General features: G+C 38.8%; 1 protein-coding gene across 1 annotated transcript in view; it reads right to left on the minus strand.

Annotated features, from left to right (window-relative positions):
* The window catches only part of LOC126298155 (lisH domain-containing protein ARMC9-like), a 232,051-nt gene that overhangs the window by 177,777 nt on the left and 33,347 nt on the right, over window positions 1-20,927 (minus strand). Inside the window, exon 7 of the mRNA XM_049989465.1 lies at window positions 8,151-8,367. Within this exon, the coding sequence (XP_049845422.1) occupies window positions 8,151-8,367 (217 nt within the window). The remainder of the gene's footprint in view (window positions 1-8,150; window positions 8,368-20,927) is intronic.

Below are 20,927 nucleotides of genomic sequence, written 5' to 3' on the forward strand. Positions count from 1 at the left end.
TTGCTAGCAATGCGCAAAATTCTTCCACCGCAAACAGGGGCAGAGAAGATCATCATTATTTCTAATGGTGCTCCTAGCCATTTAAAAAAATCATTATCAGCAGTTTGAATTGAGCAAGTCGCTTTTGCCAATTGACTGGGTATACAGTGCTACTAGTCATTGGAAGGGGCATTGTGATGGTGTAGGAGGCTTGCTGAAGCACCATGCTACAAAACAATCTTTCCAGACCAAATACAGTTGTGATTCGGAATGCTGATGATTTTACGAGAGTCGTGAAATCTTACACATCCACAGACCTGATTCTTTTGTCCAAAGAGGACATAGAAGAATTCCGCAAGCAGAAAAATGAAGAATGGTCCAAACAAACTACTCCTGTGAAAGGAATTCAGGACACATTTTTGGACTCAAAGTGATGGGCAAACTCATATTGCCCGCACTTTAAAGAGCAAGAAAGAAGAAATTTTGTTCGTTCGGCCAACACATCAGAAACAGCAGGATAATATTCTGATTCACAACCAGATAAGGGGGATGTTGTGGCGTGTGTATATGAATGTGACTGGTGGATTGCAGAGATTATAGACACCAGCTATGAGTTAAATGAAATTGTAGTGAACTTTATGCTACCACATGGACCAGCTGCTGGATATAGGTTACCAGTTGAAGAACAGCAACAACGCTATCAATGCTCACTTCCTGTTCACAATGTTTTGAAGACTGCAAGTTCGCCAGTTCATATTGGTTCAACAGGAAGGCATCACTCTATATCAAAGGAAGATATTGAAACAGTGGGACACATTTTTAGTTCATTGACTGGCTAATTTCAGTACAAAACAGAGCACAGAAATTGTATAAATTGGAAGTTTTAAATCTTTGGACTATTCACAAACATTTTGGAGCCATTTAAAATGCTTGAAAAATGAGTCTCTTGCTCATCTTTCAAAACTAAAATTATGTTAACTAAGGGTAAGTTTTTATTTTTATGAGCCTGTTATGTGATGATAAAACAGGTTTTATGTATGACAGAAATTTCAGTTGTTTATAAAACCTGTTCAACCTAAAAGTGGAAGCTCTCCTTTTCAGGGAATGTAGGACAATATGGTACTAGTCAGCAGAAAAAAATCCAAATTTTATGGATTGGCATTTTTGAAAAAAAAATTCCATAAATTATAAAAAGTTCAGAACACTATAGTAAAAGAACTTTGACAGTTAAGTCCAAATTGAGGATTTCTTTGTAATCATAAAGCAATTAGCTTTCAAATAAAAAAAAGCCCAACAAAATATCTAGAACCGTTCCAGAGATTTTAAAATTCGTTCCAAAATTTGCATCTTCAAAATGGTATGCACAGAGTCATCTTTGGAGGGCTGTATCTCAGAGCAGAAATTGTTTTTTGAGAAAACAAAAAATGTGTGTGCCTTACTTAGTCCTTCAGTTTAACGTATGCTAAATTCAGTAACATCCGAGACTATGAAGGTAAGATTTTTCCCTAGCCTGCCTGAATTGACATGGACTATGCCACCAATGAATTTAAGACTGCCACTTGTTCAACCTAACAAACTAAGTATTCGTTTTAACAATAACCACAAAAGCATGCAAGGAATTTCCCGAATGGTTGAAATGTGCTTAAGTTAAGGCTTTGTTTATAAAAGACAAAGGAATACTGTCAAATTTATGTCCATCAACAGAGTGTAAAGTCACAGGTCAGTCGGATTTTTCAAATCAGCTAAGAATAATGAGTCTGAACATTCAGTGTCTTAAAAACAAGTACCTTGAACTTGAGGTGGCAGCAAATAGTGACCATATTGATTGTTTATGTGTTATGGAACATTGGTGCAGGGACAGTGAACTAAACAGCATAAACTTAAGCCAATATAAACTTGCCAGTCAGTACTGTAGGCAAAATGCCAAATGTGGTGGTGTATGCATTTATCTAAATCCCAAGCTTAAATTTAAGTTAAGATACGAGGCTAAACCATTAATCATAGAAAAGGATTTTGAGGCAGTAGCCATTCAGTTATATAGTTTAAAGAAGAAAATAATTGTTGCAGCAATTTACAGGTCACCATCTGGAGATACTGAAGTCTTTCTTAAGAATTTGGAAGAAATGTAGATGTAGATGTAGATGTAGATGTAGAAATGCTCAACATTTTCTCAAATGAGAACTCTACCATAATTCTTTGTGGTGGCTTTAATATTAATCTATTGTCCCATAGTCCAGTAAAAAAAAGTTCTTAGACATACTAAAAAGCCTCAACATGTTCCCCCACATATCAGCTCCCACTAGAACAACAGATTCCAGTGAAAGCCTAATAGATAACATCTTCTCAAATGTAGTCACACATGAAGTTGGAGTTACAAATGTGAATATAGGATTATCAGATCATAATGCACTAACCTTTAATCTTACTGTAACTCCCAAGGTGGAGGAAAATAATAAGAAGTACAAACGATTTTTCTCTACTGAAAATTGTAATCAGCTAAAAAATAATTTAAAAAATGCAGTTTGGTCAGAGGTCTTGGTACAAACAAACACAAATGATGCTTATAATATATTTGCTTCCACTTTTATGACATACTTTGAAATGTGTTTCCCAAAAAAGCTTTTGAGTTATAGATCATCTGGATCCAAAGGGACCTGGATTACGTGTGGAATTAAAATGTCAAGTGAAACCATGGAATTACTAAGTTTAAAGTTAAAAACATGTCATGATCAGCAGTTTGTTAAGTATGTGGGGACATACAAAAAGACTTACCGCAAAGTAATAGCAAAAGAAAAATTATTAAGTAATGATAGATTAATAAGGCAGGCTAGTAACAAGTCCAGAACGATGTGGAAAATGGTAAAAAAAGAAACTGGAGGTCAAACTAAAGAACAGGAAATCAATCTTAAAAATAATGAGAATATTCCCATAGAAAAAGATGCCATGGAAAACTATGTAAACAATTATTTTGTAAATATTTCCCTTACTATAAGTAGTAAATTTAAGCAACAACCAACAGTGACAACTCCAATGGTAAATACCAGCAAGATGGCAATCCCAACAGATGAGCATGAAGTTCTAAAAGTCATTAACTGCTTGAAATCCAAAATGTCCTTTGGGTTGGATGATGTACCTGTATCAATAATTAAGAAAATTGTTCCATGTGTTGTCAAACCTATAGTGCACATAGCAAACTTGTCCCTTAGTGAATACACTTAAGATACACTTAAAATCTCTCAAGTGATACCTCTATACAAAAATGGTGACAGACATAAAATAGAAAATTACCGACCTATGTCTCTCCTCCCAGCCTTCTCCAAAATACTTGAGGAATTAATGAAAATCAGGGTTACAAAATATCTAGAAAAACATAAACTAATAAATAACAGTCAACATGGCTTTCGAGCAGGGCACAGTACAGAAACAGCCATATTGGACTACACAACAGAAATAGTAAGAAATTTGGAGTCAAATAAACAGGTTGTTGGAATTAATCTAGATTTATCCAAAGCCTTCGATACTGAGAACCATGTAATATTACTAGAGAAACTTGAAGCAATAGGCATCAGGGGCACTGTTAAATGGTTTGAATCTTATCTGCAAAACAGGTCACAAGTTGTTGAGCTGAGGTCATCCAACAATCTTCACAACTTTAAACTCATATCTGAACCGAAACAAATTGAAATAGGTGTTCCACAGGGCAGCATTCTGGGCCCATTGTTACTTCTAATTTATATTAATGATATACAGGCTCCAGGCAGCTCAGCCAACATTCTACTATTTGCAGATGACACAAGTATCATAATTAGTGATACAAAAGAATCATTGTGTACTACAGCAGAAAAAATGCTCTCATACATACGGTCATGGTTTTATTCAAATATGCTGACATTAAATACAAATAAAACAAACTATATACAGTATGGAAGCAAGTGTCAAGGGGAAAATATGTGCCTTATGCTGGATAGCAAACAAATAGAAAAAGTGTGCACCACAAAGTTTCTGGGAATGCAAATTGACCAAGATTTAAAATGGAATGAACATAGTGTATATCTTACTCAGAAACTTAGCTCAGCATGTTTCGCCTTAAGAATAATATCCAAGGTATGTAGCAAAGAATGTATTAGAGCGGTGTACTTTAGTTATTTCCAATCAGTTGCAAGCTATGGCATAAGTTTTTGGGGGAAAACCAGGTCAAGACTAAATGACATTTTTATTATGCAAAAAAAAGAGCTATTTGTATCATGACACACAGCCCACCACAAACTCACTGTAGACCCTTATTCAAACAACTAAAGATACTTACAATACCATCAATATATATTTTTAAATGCCTGGAAATGATCAGTAAAAGTAACTGTGATCTCCAAACTAACTCACTCAAGCTACCATGATCACAATACAAGGCATTGTAAAGACTTCCACATTCCCTATGTAGCAAAAACTAGAAGTCAGAAACATGTTAGCCATTTAGGAATAAAGCTTTTAAATGCACTTCCATTTCAAATTAAAGAATTGAAAGGCAAAAATAATTTCAAGCGTGAAGTAAAAAATTACTTGATGGAAAAATGCTACTACAGTGTAAATGAATACCTGTCTCAGAGTGTGGATTGAAACCTGTACTTAATTTTTTTTTTAATTCAAACTAATTTAATTATGTTTTCAATTACCTAATTATGGTACTTAAGAAAATCCGTTAAATATCTGTAATATGTTTTGAGTATGAGAGGTAGTGAATGATCTACAATAGTTTATCATGAGCACGTACTTTGTTTTTGGGTAATAAGTTCTTGTACACTACTTATGTACTATGTGTATGTAATTTGTTTGCTGTTTGTATATTTTTGTCAATGTATTATGTGTATGTGTTGTTATGTGTTACGTGTAATCAAATGACAAATCCTACATCACATGTGTGATCTATTGGATGCTAAATAAATAAATAAATAAATAAAAATAAAAAAGGGTTCTGATATTCAGAAGGCTATTTACACAAACAGTGAGAATGCACTTAATTCATTGGACAATAAATTACAGGCTAGTGGTATATTTTATGACCTGTCAAAGGCTATGTAAATCACATCAACCTTGTAAGTAAATTAGATTAGTAGAGTAGAATGGGAAGGAAAGACACATGTATTGAACTATGAGGCATCATTTAACTGGGAACTAACTACATGTGGTCTTCCACAGTGTTCCATCTTATGGTTCTTTTCTTGTGCACAGCAATGACCTTTTGTCTGTAATGTTAGCAGATACAAATACAGTTGTGTTTGCACATGATACAAACATTGCAATAAACAGCAAATCAAGTTTAGAATGACTAGTTACTGAAATTTTCATGGACATTAATAAATGGTTCCTGGTTACTGCTGTCACTTTGTCACTAAAGATTAAAAAACATTACATGCAGTTCAGAACTTTTGAGAGGTTTCCCACCAATATATGCCTAAAATTGATGAGAAACAGAGAGAAGTTGACAATGTTAAATTGGTGGGATTACTGCTTGATGACAAATCAAACTGGGAACAGCAGTATACTGCAGTACTGCTGAAGTGTCTAAACCAATCTCTATTTCCAATGTGAATGTTGTCAGTCATAGGTGATATTAAAATTAAAAGCTAGCATACTATGCTTGCTTTCATTCAACAATGTCATACAGGAATAAATATTATTTATTTATTTTTTTGTAGTAACTCACCACGTCAAGGCAAAGTTTTCCATGTCAAAAAATGTTTAATAAGAATTATTTGTGGTGTGAATTTGAGAACATCCAACAGAGGCATGTTTAGGGAATTGGGGGCACTAACTACTGTTTCCCAGTATATTTAATTCTTTCTGAAATTTGTCATTAAAATACATATCTCTTTTTTGAACTAACAAATCAGTTCACGGAGTCAATACTAGATATAAGAACAATCTTCACAAATATTTAAAGTCACTTACCTTGGTCCAGAAAGGTGTCCATTCAGCAGCAGACATAAAAAGTTCAACTACTAACAAAATTCAGTTTAAGAGGAGCCTAAAAGATTTATTAGTGATTAACTGCATCTACTCCAGTTATGAATTTCTAAGCAGAACCAACTGATTTGTATGTTACTAATAATACCAAGTAACAAGTTTGTAAAATCTGACTTCTACACACAACCAGTGCAGTACTGTGGTCACTGTAAATAAGTGTTGTAAAATGGTTTATATATTTGATGATGTATGGCTACAATGGCCTAAGAATAATCATATGCACCTCAGTGTATTGAACATGTGTGAGTTTTGTGACCAGTTATTACCTTTTAAATAAAAATATGTTCAAGAGTTTTTTTATTACTTATTCTACATGCATGAGGTCTATTTCACTTGGGATCTGTGGAAGGTACATTAGCTTCTTTGTTTTTCTTTGTAAACATTTAAAGTGTACTTTTGTTTTTCTGACATATTCTATTTCTTAGTGGACCCCTCACTACGGAACTACTGGAATGAAAAGTGCATCTAATCTAATCTGATCTACTCCTAATATCTCTGCAGTGTATTAACTGCAAATGTCAGCTGGTTGAAAAATGAGGAGACTACATCATTATATATGTAAAAACAACTTATCTAATTACGGACAGATACCACTACGTTAGTTTCAGTTGTAAACTATGAGAAATGTGAATAGCCTATTTGACTAAATTGTTAGCATTGGTGACTTTTGATATGGAAGTCCTATGTTATATTACTGATCTCACAAATTATCTGTAGGGTTACAGGATCCACACTTCCTTGTGAGAGCCGCAAAGGAGCCACTTTAGCAATTGGGCAGCGACATTGACATGCTGTCTGCTAAGGTAGTTACAAGTCTAAAGGCTGTCACCATAACGTGTGTGACCTGCAGAATTTTTTTACATTTTTGTGCAATGAATTTCATGTTAAAAACATTTTGGACCACTTTATATAATATACCATTTTACCAAATGATGTGCAAAATGGCTAGTTCTTTCATCTTGAAAGATGACAGCACTGTTTTGAAAAACATGCAATGTTGTAATCTGTAGTGTGTTTCTCAAAATTTACTCCATATGTTCTTGTCAACTACATACACACAGTACTAAACAATAATCAGCTTATTTGTTGACACCATTCACAATGAATCTGTTGCCTCATGCAGCTGACACCAAACAAATTTATGTCAGACACTAGGGAAAGGTAAAACTTAAAACTTGTCAAGCTAACAGAACTATTTTGACTTAACTGTCTTTTGATGATGAATTCTTATTAAACACAGGTGCATATAGAGCATATTCTGTGATAATCCATTTATGACCAAGAATGTGTTACCAAATTGACTGGTCAACTGCTTACAGAGCAACATCTCTTAACACTTGCTAGCTACCAAGATGGTGTTAGCCTCAACTATGTACGTTTCACAGTCCTCCAAATTTGTGTTGATTGGTTTGTTCATGGCCAAGCCAAATGTAAGTCTCTGTATAATTAACTACAGTAGGTGGAGACACCAGTACTTCATGACCCCACAAACTGTCCTTTATCAGGTACCAATAAATCCAATCACTGACCCACAATACTCAAAAGTTCACAAATTACTTAATGCCTAGCACCTTTCTTACACATTTATGGAACTGCAAGATTTCTCACCAATGTAATGCAATCATTGCAGCGAAGCTTATATGTTGAAAATATGGTCACAACTGATTGTTTTCTGGCATTGATATTACATGTAAATATGAATGCTGATTGCCTTTTGTTGCAACTGACACTATTATCACCAATAATTAAATAGACAAATTTTCTCTTCAAGATGAAACTTCATCACTGGGATGTATAACAGGTAAATATATAAAAATTGAGACTAGTCAATAGTTTTCTTTCTTGCCATTTAATTTCAATGATCAGGAGTGTATGGATATAAACCAACATGGAACCAAACACTATTTTTATTTTTTTTAAGTAATTTCTTCTAAAGAGCAATTTCTACACATGCACATATAAATAAAAATCTGTGCAACATATCATTAAACACTGTGCAACTATTTCATTTCTAAACCATGGTGCATAAGACATACTTGAGGTCGTGTCATTTCATACTCATAAATACCATTAGAATGTGCAACAAAGCCACAGTGTGTATTTCCTTAAAACACTACATTTAAACAGGAATATAAAAAGTTGCTCCAAACCAATTAGATTATGATGATCTGATCGCAAGCTGTTATAGTTTCGCCGCAACTTTTGGTATTTGGAAAGTAGCACAGACTGTGTGGTCCCTCTGCTGTTTTCCTTGTGGTTGTGGAATACATTGCATACTTGTAATAACTGTGGTGCAACACTTGGTCCACAGCTATGTTCAAACAGGAACTGATTGAGTTTGGCTCTTAGGTCTGAAATCCATGTATCCTACATAATAAAACATATGTTTACCCATTAAACTCACAAAATTTCTTATTACCATCTAAATTAACATGATTAACTTCCAATATTTTGAAGTAACAGTCCAAAGCCACACGCTTTCCAAAAATAAATACTTACACTGAAAAATTATCATTTCTTATTGGACCTTAACAATCCATCAGTTAAATATCATAGTTCAGTTATAACAAGTCTGCAGAATAATATTAACAAATGTAACAGTAAATGATTCCTAAAGAAATATGTTAAGCTACAGAAATGGAGGTTTCCTGTGCATTAGAAGAAACCTAGGCTTGATAGGAAACAAGTTACATGCTTAATCCAAAATATCTACAGATTAACGCAGAGTATTATTCCTGTGCAATTGTAGCAAACTTTAAATGAGCAAAGGAAGCTTGATGCCAGATGATGATGATGATGATGATGATGATGATGTGTATATGAAAAACTATATGCACAATGTTTGCCAAATGTTAATAGTGTAAGTTGGTCAATAAGTTTGGTAAAAAGCATAGTAAATAATATTTTTTTGAAAAAATTGTTCAATCTAATCTTCATGGAGCTGTATGTATTTGATCAAGCAAGATTCAATTGCTTCACCATGATGACACCTGCCTTTTGGGTTTTTGATGGTGGGCTACAGCATACTTTCTCCCAAGTACTTCATCTACAGTTCCACAAAATATCTCCATACTTTCAGGAAACCACTCACTAGATTATATATACTTTGACAACAGTAGTTTGAGCACCTGTCTGGTTTTGTCAGTTCAAATGTTTGTACAAGCTAAGTGGAACAATAAAGTGTTTAAGCAGCAGTTTTTTAGAGCAGATAATCTAATCACCTGTATAAACCGCTTCTAAGGATGATGATAAAGTTCATGATTGACAATGCTGGACATACCCTTATATGACAAGAGGTTGGAACACACAATGCCCTTCAGAACACTGTTTCACATGGTCATTTAGGTGGTCCACATGTTACAGTATAGGAAGGCATAATATTTGATACGGGTACTGATCTCCAAATCTTTGAACACAGTACACGCACCAATCAACACTATTGTGAGACTATTCCTTCCCCAAGTGCATCTTCAAGGGTGCATTCAGTCATGACATCGTTTTATGGATGACAATGCACGACCGCATCAAACAGCGCATGTGGAGGAGATCTTGGAATGAGAGGATATTCGATGAACTGACTGGTCTGCCCAGCCTCCAACTTAAATCCCATCATCCATGTGTGGGATGTCCACATGCATCAATGACCATCCAGCAGTTGTCAACTACACTAAGGGAGGAATGGATGCCCTACCACAAGAACTCATTACCAATTTTGTAGCCACCATGGGTGCAAGTTGCAGAGATGCATTGTCATCCGTAGTGATAAGACACCCTATTAAAAACCACATGCCAACTTTTGTAATTTCCAGGGGACCCTCATAAATCACAGTAACTTCAGTGTAACTACTGTCTTTGAATAAAAGTGTCATTTCTGTTCTCGTTCTCATTGTGTATTTCTTTCAGTTACATTCTGTACTACAGTGTAGCAGTTTTTCCTATGTCCGGTCCAAGTTTCATTGAGCTATGTTACTGGGCAGTGACAAATCATGTGAAAGTTACTTTCATCCTTAAGTTTTGCACACCAATGTATTATTCAACACTACCAAATCTAATTCTGAGATCTCCTTAAAGTAGTTTGGGTCCATAATCAACGAATTTGACACCTATTGTATTCTCAAGTTTCTTTATGTGGAAAACACACTTGAATCTAGAAAATGAATTTTTAACATGCAGTGCACTGTGCACTGATATGAAACTTCCTGGCAGATTAAAACTGTGAGCTGGACTGAGACTTTAACTCATGACTTTTGCCTTTCGTGGGCAAATGCTCTACCAACTGAATTACCCAAGCACGATTCATGACCCCTCCTCTCAGCATTTGCCCACAAAAGGCAAACATTCTGAGTTAGAGTCTAGGTATAGTACATAGTTTTAATCTACCAGGAAGTTTCATACTTGAATTTGAGATATATACCAATTCATATCAAATTTGTGCCATCCAAAAACTCTAATGAAGCTTAAAGTGAAGTTGTTCAAGATATAATATGTAAGATCAATCATTTCTTCAGAAGAAGCCTTAATCGTTAGTCCACTGCATAGTGCTCACACAAACACATTTAAAAGCAATATATGATCTTTAATGTTAGTGCCGTCCCCGTGTAAATTTTCTCCACTCACTTAATATCTGTGCTAAAGCCTATATGGTAATGTGTTTTACACTTTATGAGGTATATCTCCATCCATTTCTACAAACTATATTAACAGAAGCCTAAAGCATTTACAGCACTATACTGGTGATAGCTCATAAAATTATATACTATTACATGTACGTCAATTCAATATTGTCATTAACAGAAAAGAAAATTTAAAAAAATTACTCAAGTTGCTGTGAAACTTTGCACATCTCACCCCACGATAAATTTCACAGTCAAAAATGAAAGTTAACTTTCTTAGTACAATAATCACTAAAGAGAATGACAACCATCAGTTCCATACCTATAGGGTCTCTACAAAAAACACAGAACCACTGACTTTCGCTATTGTAAGTACTGGCACCTGGTAACATAAGATTGCATATTTCAGGGTTATCACTTAATATATTACTTAAATTTTCATTACATGTGCACAGAAGAAAGAGATAGTTATCCTCAAGTAAGTCAACATAAACAACAGTTTGGTTACCAGCCAGATGTCACAAAGTTAAAAACACAGCACACATGAAGAACAGATACTATTGCATTAAATGAGGGACATCAGAAAAATAACTGCCAATGGAATGAAAAGAACTCGTGTCTGATGAAATAGCTCAGCAATGTCTGAAAACTGGATTAAGAGTAGCTTTCCATGCAAGTGAAAGACTTTACTTTTGATGAAAACACAGTGTAAACAGGACAAATTGAGACCTCAGATACCCAAACATCGGGGACTGAACCGATGGATGGCACTTCCACTACTGAATCAGGGTCTAAACCTGAGCCAGAAGTGGGAACTGTAACTGAGAAGATAGACCAGATTAAGATCAAAGGCTTGTCGGGGGCCCAAAGGAGGAAGCTACTAAAGAACAGAGGGAAAAGGAAGGAAAAGAATGGCTTCCTAAACCCAAGTGGAGGGAAGTAAAGCCGCCTAGAACCCAAGACCCCCAGGAAAAAAACTGTCTCAGGTTGAAGGGGACACACAGACCCCCACAACGTCAAAGACAGGTAGTAAGCGGATAAGGGAGGAATCAAAGACTCTCTCCTCCCTGGATGAGAGAGTCCAGAAAAAACCGAGGTAATAAATAGGGAAACAGACCTATAGTACTGCAGTCTCGGTTTTTAGGATGGCAGTTACCCAGGAAGGTTATCCGCTGGTGACCATTACCTTGCAGCAGAAGGAACTAGTACAAATGGCCCTCTCTGAAAAGATTGGGGGGGGGGGGGGGGGGAATGCTGGCCCAGGTCCCCACTTCAGGAGGGTCTATCTACATCGTGGTGCACTCATCTTTGTCCGTGAGGGGGAGCACACAGTAGAATGGCTCAAGGACAAGGTGCCCATGATATCCCCGTGGGAAGATGCAAAGCTGCTGGTCAAGACGGCACCAGAGCTTCTTAAGACCGCAAAGATATCATTATGGGTACCCAAGATCCTTAAGGAAATCTCTCCCAAGACTGTTCAGGAAAATAGGGGGGCCAGAAACCAAAAGTCCCGACAGAAGACTGGAGAGTGATTAACGGGAAGGTTGCTCCAGAAGGACGAATCCTGGTGGTGGAGGTTGGTGACAAGACCCTGAAGGTGATGCGGGAGCAGGACCTGAAACTGTTTTTAGGGTTCTCGCAGGTCACCGTCAGGGTTCTCAAAGACCTCAAAGATGGCAGTAAGACAGAGCCTGGAGGTGCTGCAGATTGATCTGCAGTACAATAAAGGGGCCTCTGCTGCCCTAAGCCGCTGCCTGGGGAGACAGGAAGTGGACATGGTCCTGACACAAGAACCCTATTTATACAAAGGGTGTGTATCGGGCCTCGGAGGCACTGGAGGTGAGCTTATCTATGCTAGAAATCTAAGAAACTCCAGAACATGCATCTATGTTAGAAAAGGCATTTCTTTCATGCCAATGAAGGATTTCTGCTCTAGGGACTTAGCGACCATCAAAATGCAGCAATGTGAGGAAGGTATCACAAGGGAAATTGTCCTGGCCTCAGCATACCTACCTTACGAGACAGTTCTCCCCCTCCTTTGGAAGTGAGGAGACTGGTAGAGACTTGCCATTGACAAGGTGACCAACTGCTGGTGGGATGCGATGTCAATGCCCACAACCTAGTGTGGCGTAGCAAGGACACCAACAGTAGAGGTGAGTACTTTCTTGAATTCCTCTTAGCTAAAAACTTAGAGCTCCTGAATAGAGGCAATGAACCTACATTCATGAATAGCAAAAGGGAAGAAGTAATTGACATAACATTTGGTTTCATGATGATGGGTAGCTATGTCAAACAATGGTATGTGGTATTGGAGCCATCCTCATCGGACCACATTTCCATTAAATTCAAGGTTGAAATGGGAATCAGACAGACCATGACCTATAGAAATTCCAGGAAAACAGACTGGGAGACCTATAGGAGGGACCTTGACTTAGGGTTATCAGAAATTAAAACCACGATAAGGAAGCCAGTAGAATTTAAGCAAGTAGCAGAGGCTGTTACATCTGCCATATTGACCTCATATCAGGACAACTGCACAATCACCAGGAAGTGCACAGATAGGAGTGATCCTTGGTGGAATAACAAACTGGAAACGCAAAGAAAACAGGTATGGAGACTGTTTAATATTGCGAGACGTAAAGGACAATGGGCTAAATATTGTGAGGTCCTTGTCAGTTACAATCTTGCATAAGACAAGCAATGGAGGCATCCTGGAAGGCATTCTGTGAGGAAATGGCAGGCACGGCTGCACAAGCCAGACTTCACAATATTCTCACTAGAGTACCAACTAATCCAGGAGGTAGGTTGAGGAAGGAGGATGGGGAATATACAAAGACAGCACATGAGATGCTGGAATTGCTCCTCAAAACTCACTTTCCTCAATATGCTCTGCCAGGTAACACAGATCAGTACAGTATGTGACCCCAGAGAGAGAACGATTCTCAGACACTAGAAGAGAGGACTGGGACTCGGCCAAGAAGTGTGTGAACAAATTCCAGTGGGCAGTGGGAACATTTCAGCCATTCAAGTCACCTGGCCCAGATGGAACTTTTCCAGCTCTCCTGCAACAGGCAGGAGGAAAGCTTATAAGAATCATATGCAGGCTATTTAGGGTTAGCTTAGCAGTAGAAATAATTCCCAATGTTTGGAGGGCAGTGAAGGTTGTCTTCATTCCAAAGCCAGGGAGAATTGATCATACCAAGGCCAAGGATATGAGACCAGTCAGTCTGTCCTCCTCCATTCTCAAAACATTGGAAAAACTGGTTAATGTATACTTTGGGGAGAGGAGGCTAAGTAGGGTTCCTCTACACCTGAACCAACACGCATACCAACCAGGTAAATCATGTGAGATAGCTCTCCACCAATTCGTCGGGAAGGTGGAAAAAGCACTTCACTTCCAAGAAATAGCCCTCTGCATCTTCCTGGATATCGAGGGGGCCTTGAGTAACACGACCTTCGATTCCATGGTAAGGGCAGCAAAGGTGCATGACCTGGGGTCCGCTATATGTAGGTGGACCAGAGCCATGCTTAGTGGAAGGAAGGTAGATGCTATCATGATGAATGAAAATATGGTAATTAAGACCACTAGAGGCTGCCCACAAGGAGTAGTTTTGTCTCCTCTATTGTGGAATCTAGTGGTGAATGAACTCATTGACGAACTAAATTCCAGACAATGCTTCTGCCAAGAATATGCAGATGACCTTGTAATAGTAATACTTGCCAAATTTGCTGACACAGTCAGGAATATGGTACAAGTAGGGTTGAACATTGTGCAAAAATGGTGCATTAATCAGGATCTGAGAGTTAATCCTAAGAAGGATGTTGTGGTGCCATTTACGAAGAGAGATATTCAGCAAGCAAATTGGAATCTAAAGGTCTTCGATGAAACTCTACCTGTGAAGGGGACAGTGAAATATCTAGGAGTAACCTTCGATGAGAAGCTAACTTGGACTCCTCATATTAAGAATATCTGCTCCAAGGCAAAAAGCACTTTAGTGAGTACTAGGAGGGCCTGTGGCAAAACCTGGGGCCTAAGCCCCAGGATTATGCACTGGATATACACCACAGTGGTTAGAGCTAGGATCTCCTATGGGGCTGCAGTGTGGTGAAAGAAGGTAGAACAGCAGGTTGCTGCTAAAGAGCTTGTTAAGGTGCAGAGATTGGCCTGCTTAGCCATAACGGGCAGAAATAGTAGCACACCAATTGCGGGAATGGAAGCCACGCTGGATATGCCTCCATTTCACCTTTGGGTTAAGATGGAGGCAGCAGCTGGGCCATACAGACTTAAAACTGATAGGTAGGGCTGGGGAAATGCCCGCTGAATATATAACAACTCCGAACTGCTTCGACAAGACTTACAACATAATAATTGGAAGTACGGAGCAGTGGGAGAAAACAGTTCGACACTGTACGGGGGACATCATTTAGTTCACCGATGGGTCGAAAACAGATCAAGGCATTGGGGCAGGATTGTACGCGGTTCAGCCAAGACTGGAGAGCCGCATCTCTCTAGGGAAACTGGCCTCTGTACTCCAAGCAGAAATTACTGCAATCAGGGCATGTGTGGAGGAGAATATGAATAGGTGCAACAATGGCCCTAGCATCTACATTTATTCAGACAGCCAGGCAACCCTGAAATCATTGGCAGCTCCTGCAACAAGATCTAATATTGTTGCAGATTGCCACAGGGCTCTGGTGGAGCTAGGGGGAAGCAATAGGGTGTACCTAGTGTGGGTCCCTGGGCACTCAGGGAACTGTGGCAATGAACAAGCCGATAGATTGGCTAGGATGGGGGCAACAACTCCATTTATTGGACCGGAACCTGTCTTGACAATCACCAAGGCTATGATCAAATTAGAACTACGGAACTGGCTTAGGAAACAGCACGTAGGATATTGGACCAAGGTCCATAAACAAAAACATTGTAAGGTAATGAACACTAGATCGCGTGTTAAAAGAAGCTCTGTAATCCTGGGACTGAACAGGAAAGATGTCAAACTCATGACTGGACTGATGACCAGCCATGGGAACTTCAAAAAAACACCTACACAATGGGTATAATGGAAGAGGACTCTAAATGTAGGATTTGTGATGAGGATGAAGAAACTGCATCACACCTAATATTTGAAAGGATGGCATTGGAGAGCAAAAGATACAGAATCTTTGGGAAAACTAGAACTGAAGAAATTGTGTCTAACAAGAAACTGGTATAGGGACTCCTTGCACTATTTAAGGGCACTGGTTGGCTTTACTAGATATACAGGGAGCGATACTGCACAATAAATCTAGTTTTGGTGTGGGTAGTGGCGGGTTAGACCTAAGCTGTTTTAGCTGTCCTGTTTCAATCAATCAATCAATCAATCAATCAACACAGGTCCACAAATGTTTAGTTATGGAGTTACCGCTAATAAAAGATTTTGCCTGAAATTTGGTGACTTCACTAATAGGAAGCCGTCGCAAAACGGTACGAGGTTAAAGTAAAACAAGATTTCCATTTCTTTTTTTGTTGTTATTGGTCTGGTGAATCTAACAAAACATGTCCTAGACATGTATCTGCAGTAGTTTTCCAGAACATCCAGAGAAGCAAAGATTATTGCACAAGTAAATTTGTTTACTTTCCGTTAAGATTGTAGAAATGTTTATGTCATTGTTGGCAACCGTTAGTGAGTTGTTTCAGTCGTTTGCTAACCTTAAAATGAGTTCTCTGTATTGTTCGGTGAAAGAACATAACAACAACAGTGTATTTAAGTGAAACCACATAGTAAATGTTGCAGTTCTTAGATTATTTATGAAATATGGATGCCTTTCAACTTTATGACAGATGAATACGTCAATATGGTGTTTATTCTGTATGAACATTGTACAACTTCCTCCACACTGAGCTTTGTTTTTTCCAGTTTAACATGAATTCATGTGTGCTATGGTATTAACAACAGCAGATTATCTGACACATTCATACAGTTTCAGTTAATGTAATTACCATCATTTTTCTAAAATTAAATTCTCTACGACTTCTGTTGAAAACTTTGTGCAATTTTATGGAATTTAAATAAATTGGGCGAAGTTAAAAATTTATGAAATTACTTCTTTGCTTCTCTGGATGTTCTTGAAAACTACAGCAGATACATGTCTGGAATATGTTTTATTAGATTCACCAGATCAATAACAACAAAATAAATGGAAATCGTACTTTACTTTAATATAGTACAGTTTTGCAATGGCTTCATATTAGTGAAGTTGCTAAATTTCAGGCAAAATCTTTTGTTAACCATAACTCTGTAACCAAATATTTGTGGACCTATGTTTATATGAACTTTTTTCTTTAGTTTCAATTGTTGGATAACATATTAAAATATTTGCACATCTTCATGACTCACCCTGTATACAGGTCATACATGCAGACCTTTCAAAATTCCACATTCAGGAGCGCATTTCACTGCATAGCAATAAGACAGCATTGAATGGCAACGTAACACTCGATAGGTCCAACTTAAATGCACTGCCCCACAGGTAAATAGTTTGAACACACTAGAAAAAGTTGAACTCTATAGGCATCACCTGCAACAAACCCTGAAAATACACAGCCTAACAAACTGATGCACAGAAGAGACATGGCCAATGTCACTTTGTGCATGTATGGACCTATGGCAGATATGTAAATGATTACAGCTGCAATTCTCTGTAACATGCAGAATGGGCACAAGAGTGCATTAGGTTTGTAGGGTGTATATAGGGTATGAACAGCCTCAGATTTTGCATGATCATTGTGAAGGACACAGACATGCTGCATACTCATGTGAGACAGCATTACCAGCACCTGTCAGTGTCAAAGGGGACTCACTGTGGGTCTCCATTTGTCTGTCTGCTCAACTAAGCAATATACAGATTTGCAGAGCAGTCAGATATGACAGTGTCACAGTGCTGCACTGCATGAGAACATCAAAGCATGCTTACTTGTTGTCAAGGTTCTAGTCGGCCACATATGATTACTACAAGGTAGGATCACTGTATTGTGTGACAAGCACATCTAAACACCTTCATATCTGTGCCTGCCCCGAGAACAAATACTGGATTCCCTGAAAAAATCTGTGTCATCCCACATTGTTCGGGGACTACCAGCAGCCAGTCTAGGGAAACACCATCCCATATGTAGGTTACCATCAACACCATGATATGAACAGCTATGTTTGCAGTGGTCCCATGACTGGGTAGCATGGACTGCTGAGTAGCATCACATGGCATTCAGCGATGAATTGTGGTTCTGCACTACCACAGATGATCATCTGTGATAAGGTGGCAACCTGGGGAGTGGTCGAAATTTACTAATGTTTAGGGGAGGCACAATGGTGATACACAAGGCACAATGGTTTGGGAGCCATCGCATATGACTCCAGGTTACAACTGGTGATGATGGAAGGAACACTGATGACACGATGGTACATCATGGATATCTTGCATCCTCAAATATTACCTCTTGGGTGACAATAGAGGTGCCATTTTTCAACACAATGCTCGTCCAGGCACAGCACGTGTTTCTATGAAATGTCGCCTGATGTTAAGGTACTCCTGTAGCCAGTAAGATGCCAAGACCTATCCTTGATAAAACATATGTGGGACAAGCTTATATGTCAACTCAGTCACTGTGCCCGTAACCGCAATTTGAAGTACCAGTTTCATTTGTGGGTCAATTTGCCTCAGGACAGGATACAATGGCTTTATGACACTCTTCCCAACCTAATCAGTCCAAGCATCCCAGCTATATGGGGTGAAATACCACACCAATAAATCGGCTCACACTGCAAAGTTCTGTCTAACAGACTCAATACTGTATTCACTGAAATAATGCTACATACCACCTCAACCCATGAAGTACCATTTTGTTTCCTCGTCTCCTCCGGAGTGCTTCAGTTTTTGTCAAACAGTGTACTTAATCTTCAGTATCCTTTCATGAATTTTGTATCTTTTCAGAATTTTGTTGATGTGCTTAGGTGTCCCACCCAGCAGTGACACTATGTTTGTGACATCCTCACACATTGTAAGACACCTTTTAACAATACAGGCACCACTTGCAGGCAGCATGCCAGCATAGAGACTGATACAACATTAATTCTACAGGAAACCACACGCTGAACAATTTAACTTTCTTTTCCATTTAGTACCATACGATTCACAGCCCTTCTCTTTTTCCCTTTTGCTCACACTATGCCGCCCCCCCACCTTCCACCCTATCCTATCCTTTATCATCATTCCTGATCTCTGCATCACAAGTTGATTTTAGTAACATGTTGTGTACTCATAGAAACAGTTAACAAGAGTCTGATGTTGAAGCTTTAGAATTTTTTATTATAAAATTCCATGTGGATTACTTTCACCAAAAGATTTTGATCGATCCTCAATGAGCAGCAGGGTATTATTGGAATATCAAAGTGCTATAGATGGCCTATCCTTTTGTTCATCTATTTACACAAATATTCCTGTTTTTTATTTTTTTAAATGCGAAGATCATTATACATGACAAAATCTAATCAATCAGCCATTTGCCATGGAAATAATATCATAAACACACTACTTAAAATGTACTCAGTTTGGGAACTGCTTACTTGCTTACAACACACTGTCATTCATTATCAAGAACCACATTTATCAACAGTTTTGGGTTTGCTGATTACCAAAATTTTGCATTAAACTGCTAAAAAAAATTTTGCAGCCCTGCATATCTGCGAACAAGCAAGAGCTTAGATTCAAGAGGCACAAGGAATGAAATTAAAAAGGAAGGTACCTCTATTCTGAAATAAAAACAAAACAATAATCAAAATAAAAGTAGTTTGTTCAAAACTGTGCATCTGTATTACCAGAATGCGCTGCTGGGTAATGTTCAACATCATGTTGCTCACCTCATGCACTGTAACATGCTTGGACCCCTGTTGATGTGCTGCATAGAATCTGGCTGAGATGTTTTTGCTCAAGCTACTAAAGAACAGAGGGAAAAGGAAGGAAAAGAATGGCTTCCTAAACCCAAGTGGAGGGAAGTAAAGCCGCCTAGAACCCAAGACCCCCAGGAAAAAAACTGTCTCAGGTTGAAGGGGACACACAGACCCCCACAACGTCAAAGACAGGTAGTAAGCGGATAAGGGAGGAATCAAAGACTCTCTCCTCCCTGGATGAGAGAGTCCAGAAAAAACCGAGGTAATAAATAGGGAAACAGACCTATAGTACTGCAGTCTCGGTTTTTAGGATGGCAGTTACCCAGGAAGGTTATCCGCTGGTGACCATTACCTTGCAGCAGAAGGAACTAGTACAAATGGCCCTCTCTGAAAAGATTGGGGGGGGGGGGGGGGGGGAATGCTGGCCCAGGTCCCCACTTCAGGAGGGTCTATCTACATCGTGGTGCACTCATCTTTGTCCGTGAGGGGGAGCACACAGTAGAATGGCTCAAGGACAAGGTGCCCATGATATCCCCGTGGGAAGATGCAAAGCTGCTGGTCAAGACGGCACCAGAGCTTCTTAAGACCGCAAAGATATCATTATGGGTACCCAAGATCCTTAAGGAAATCTCTCCCAAGACTGTTCAGGAAAATAGGGGGGCCAGAAACCAAAAGTCCCGACAGAAGACTGGAGAGTGATTAACGGGAAGGTTGCTCCAGAAGGACGAATCCTGGTGGTGGAGGTTGGTGACAAGACCCTGAAGGTGATGCGGGAGCAGGACCTGAAACTGTTTTTAGGGTTCTCGCAGGTCACCGTCAGGGTTCTCAAAGACCTCAAAGATGGCAGTAAGACAGAGCCTGGAGGTGCTGCAGATTGATCTGCAGTACAATAAAGGGGCCTCTGCTGCCCTAAGCCGCTGCCTGGGGAGACAGGAAGTGGACATGGTCCTGACACAAGAACCCTATTTATACAAAGGGTGTGTATCGGGCCTCGGAGGCACTGGAGGTGAGCTTATCTATGCTAGAAATCTAAGAAACTCCAGAACATGCATCTATGTTAGAAAAGGCATTTCTTTCATGCCAATGAAGGATTTCTGCTCTAGGGACTTAGCGACCATCAAAATGCAGCAATGTGAGGAAGGTATCACAAGGGAAATTGTCCTGGCCTCAGCATACCTACCTTACGAGACAGTTCTCCCCCTCCTTTGGAAGTGAGGAGACTGGTAGAGACTTGCCATTGACAAGGTGACCAACTGCTGGTGGGATGCGATGTCAATGCCCACAACCTAGTGTGGCGTAGCAAGGACACCAACAGTAGAGGTGAGTACTTTCTTGAATTCCTCTTAGCTAAAAACTTAGAGCTCCTGAATAGAGGCAATGAACCTACATT

This window comes from Schistocerca gregaria, chromosome X, assembly GCF_023897955.1.
Source record: "Schistocerca gregaria isolate iqSchGreg1 chromosome X, iqSchGreg1.2, whole genome shotgun sequence".
In the NCBI taxonomy this organism is placed as follows: Eukaryota; Metazoa; Arthropoda; class Insecta; order Orthoptera; family Acrididae; genus Schistocerca; species Schistocerca gregaria.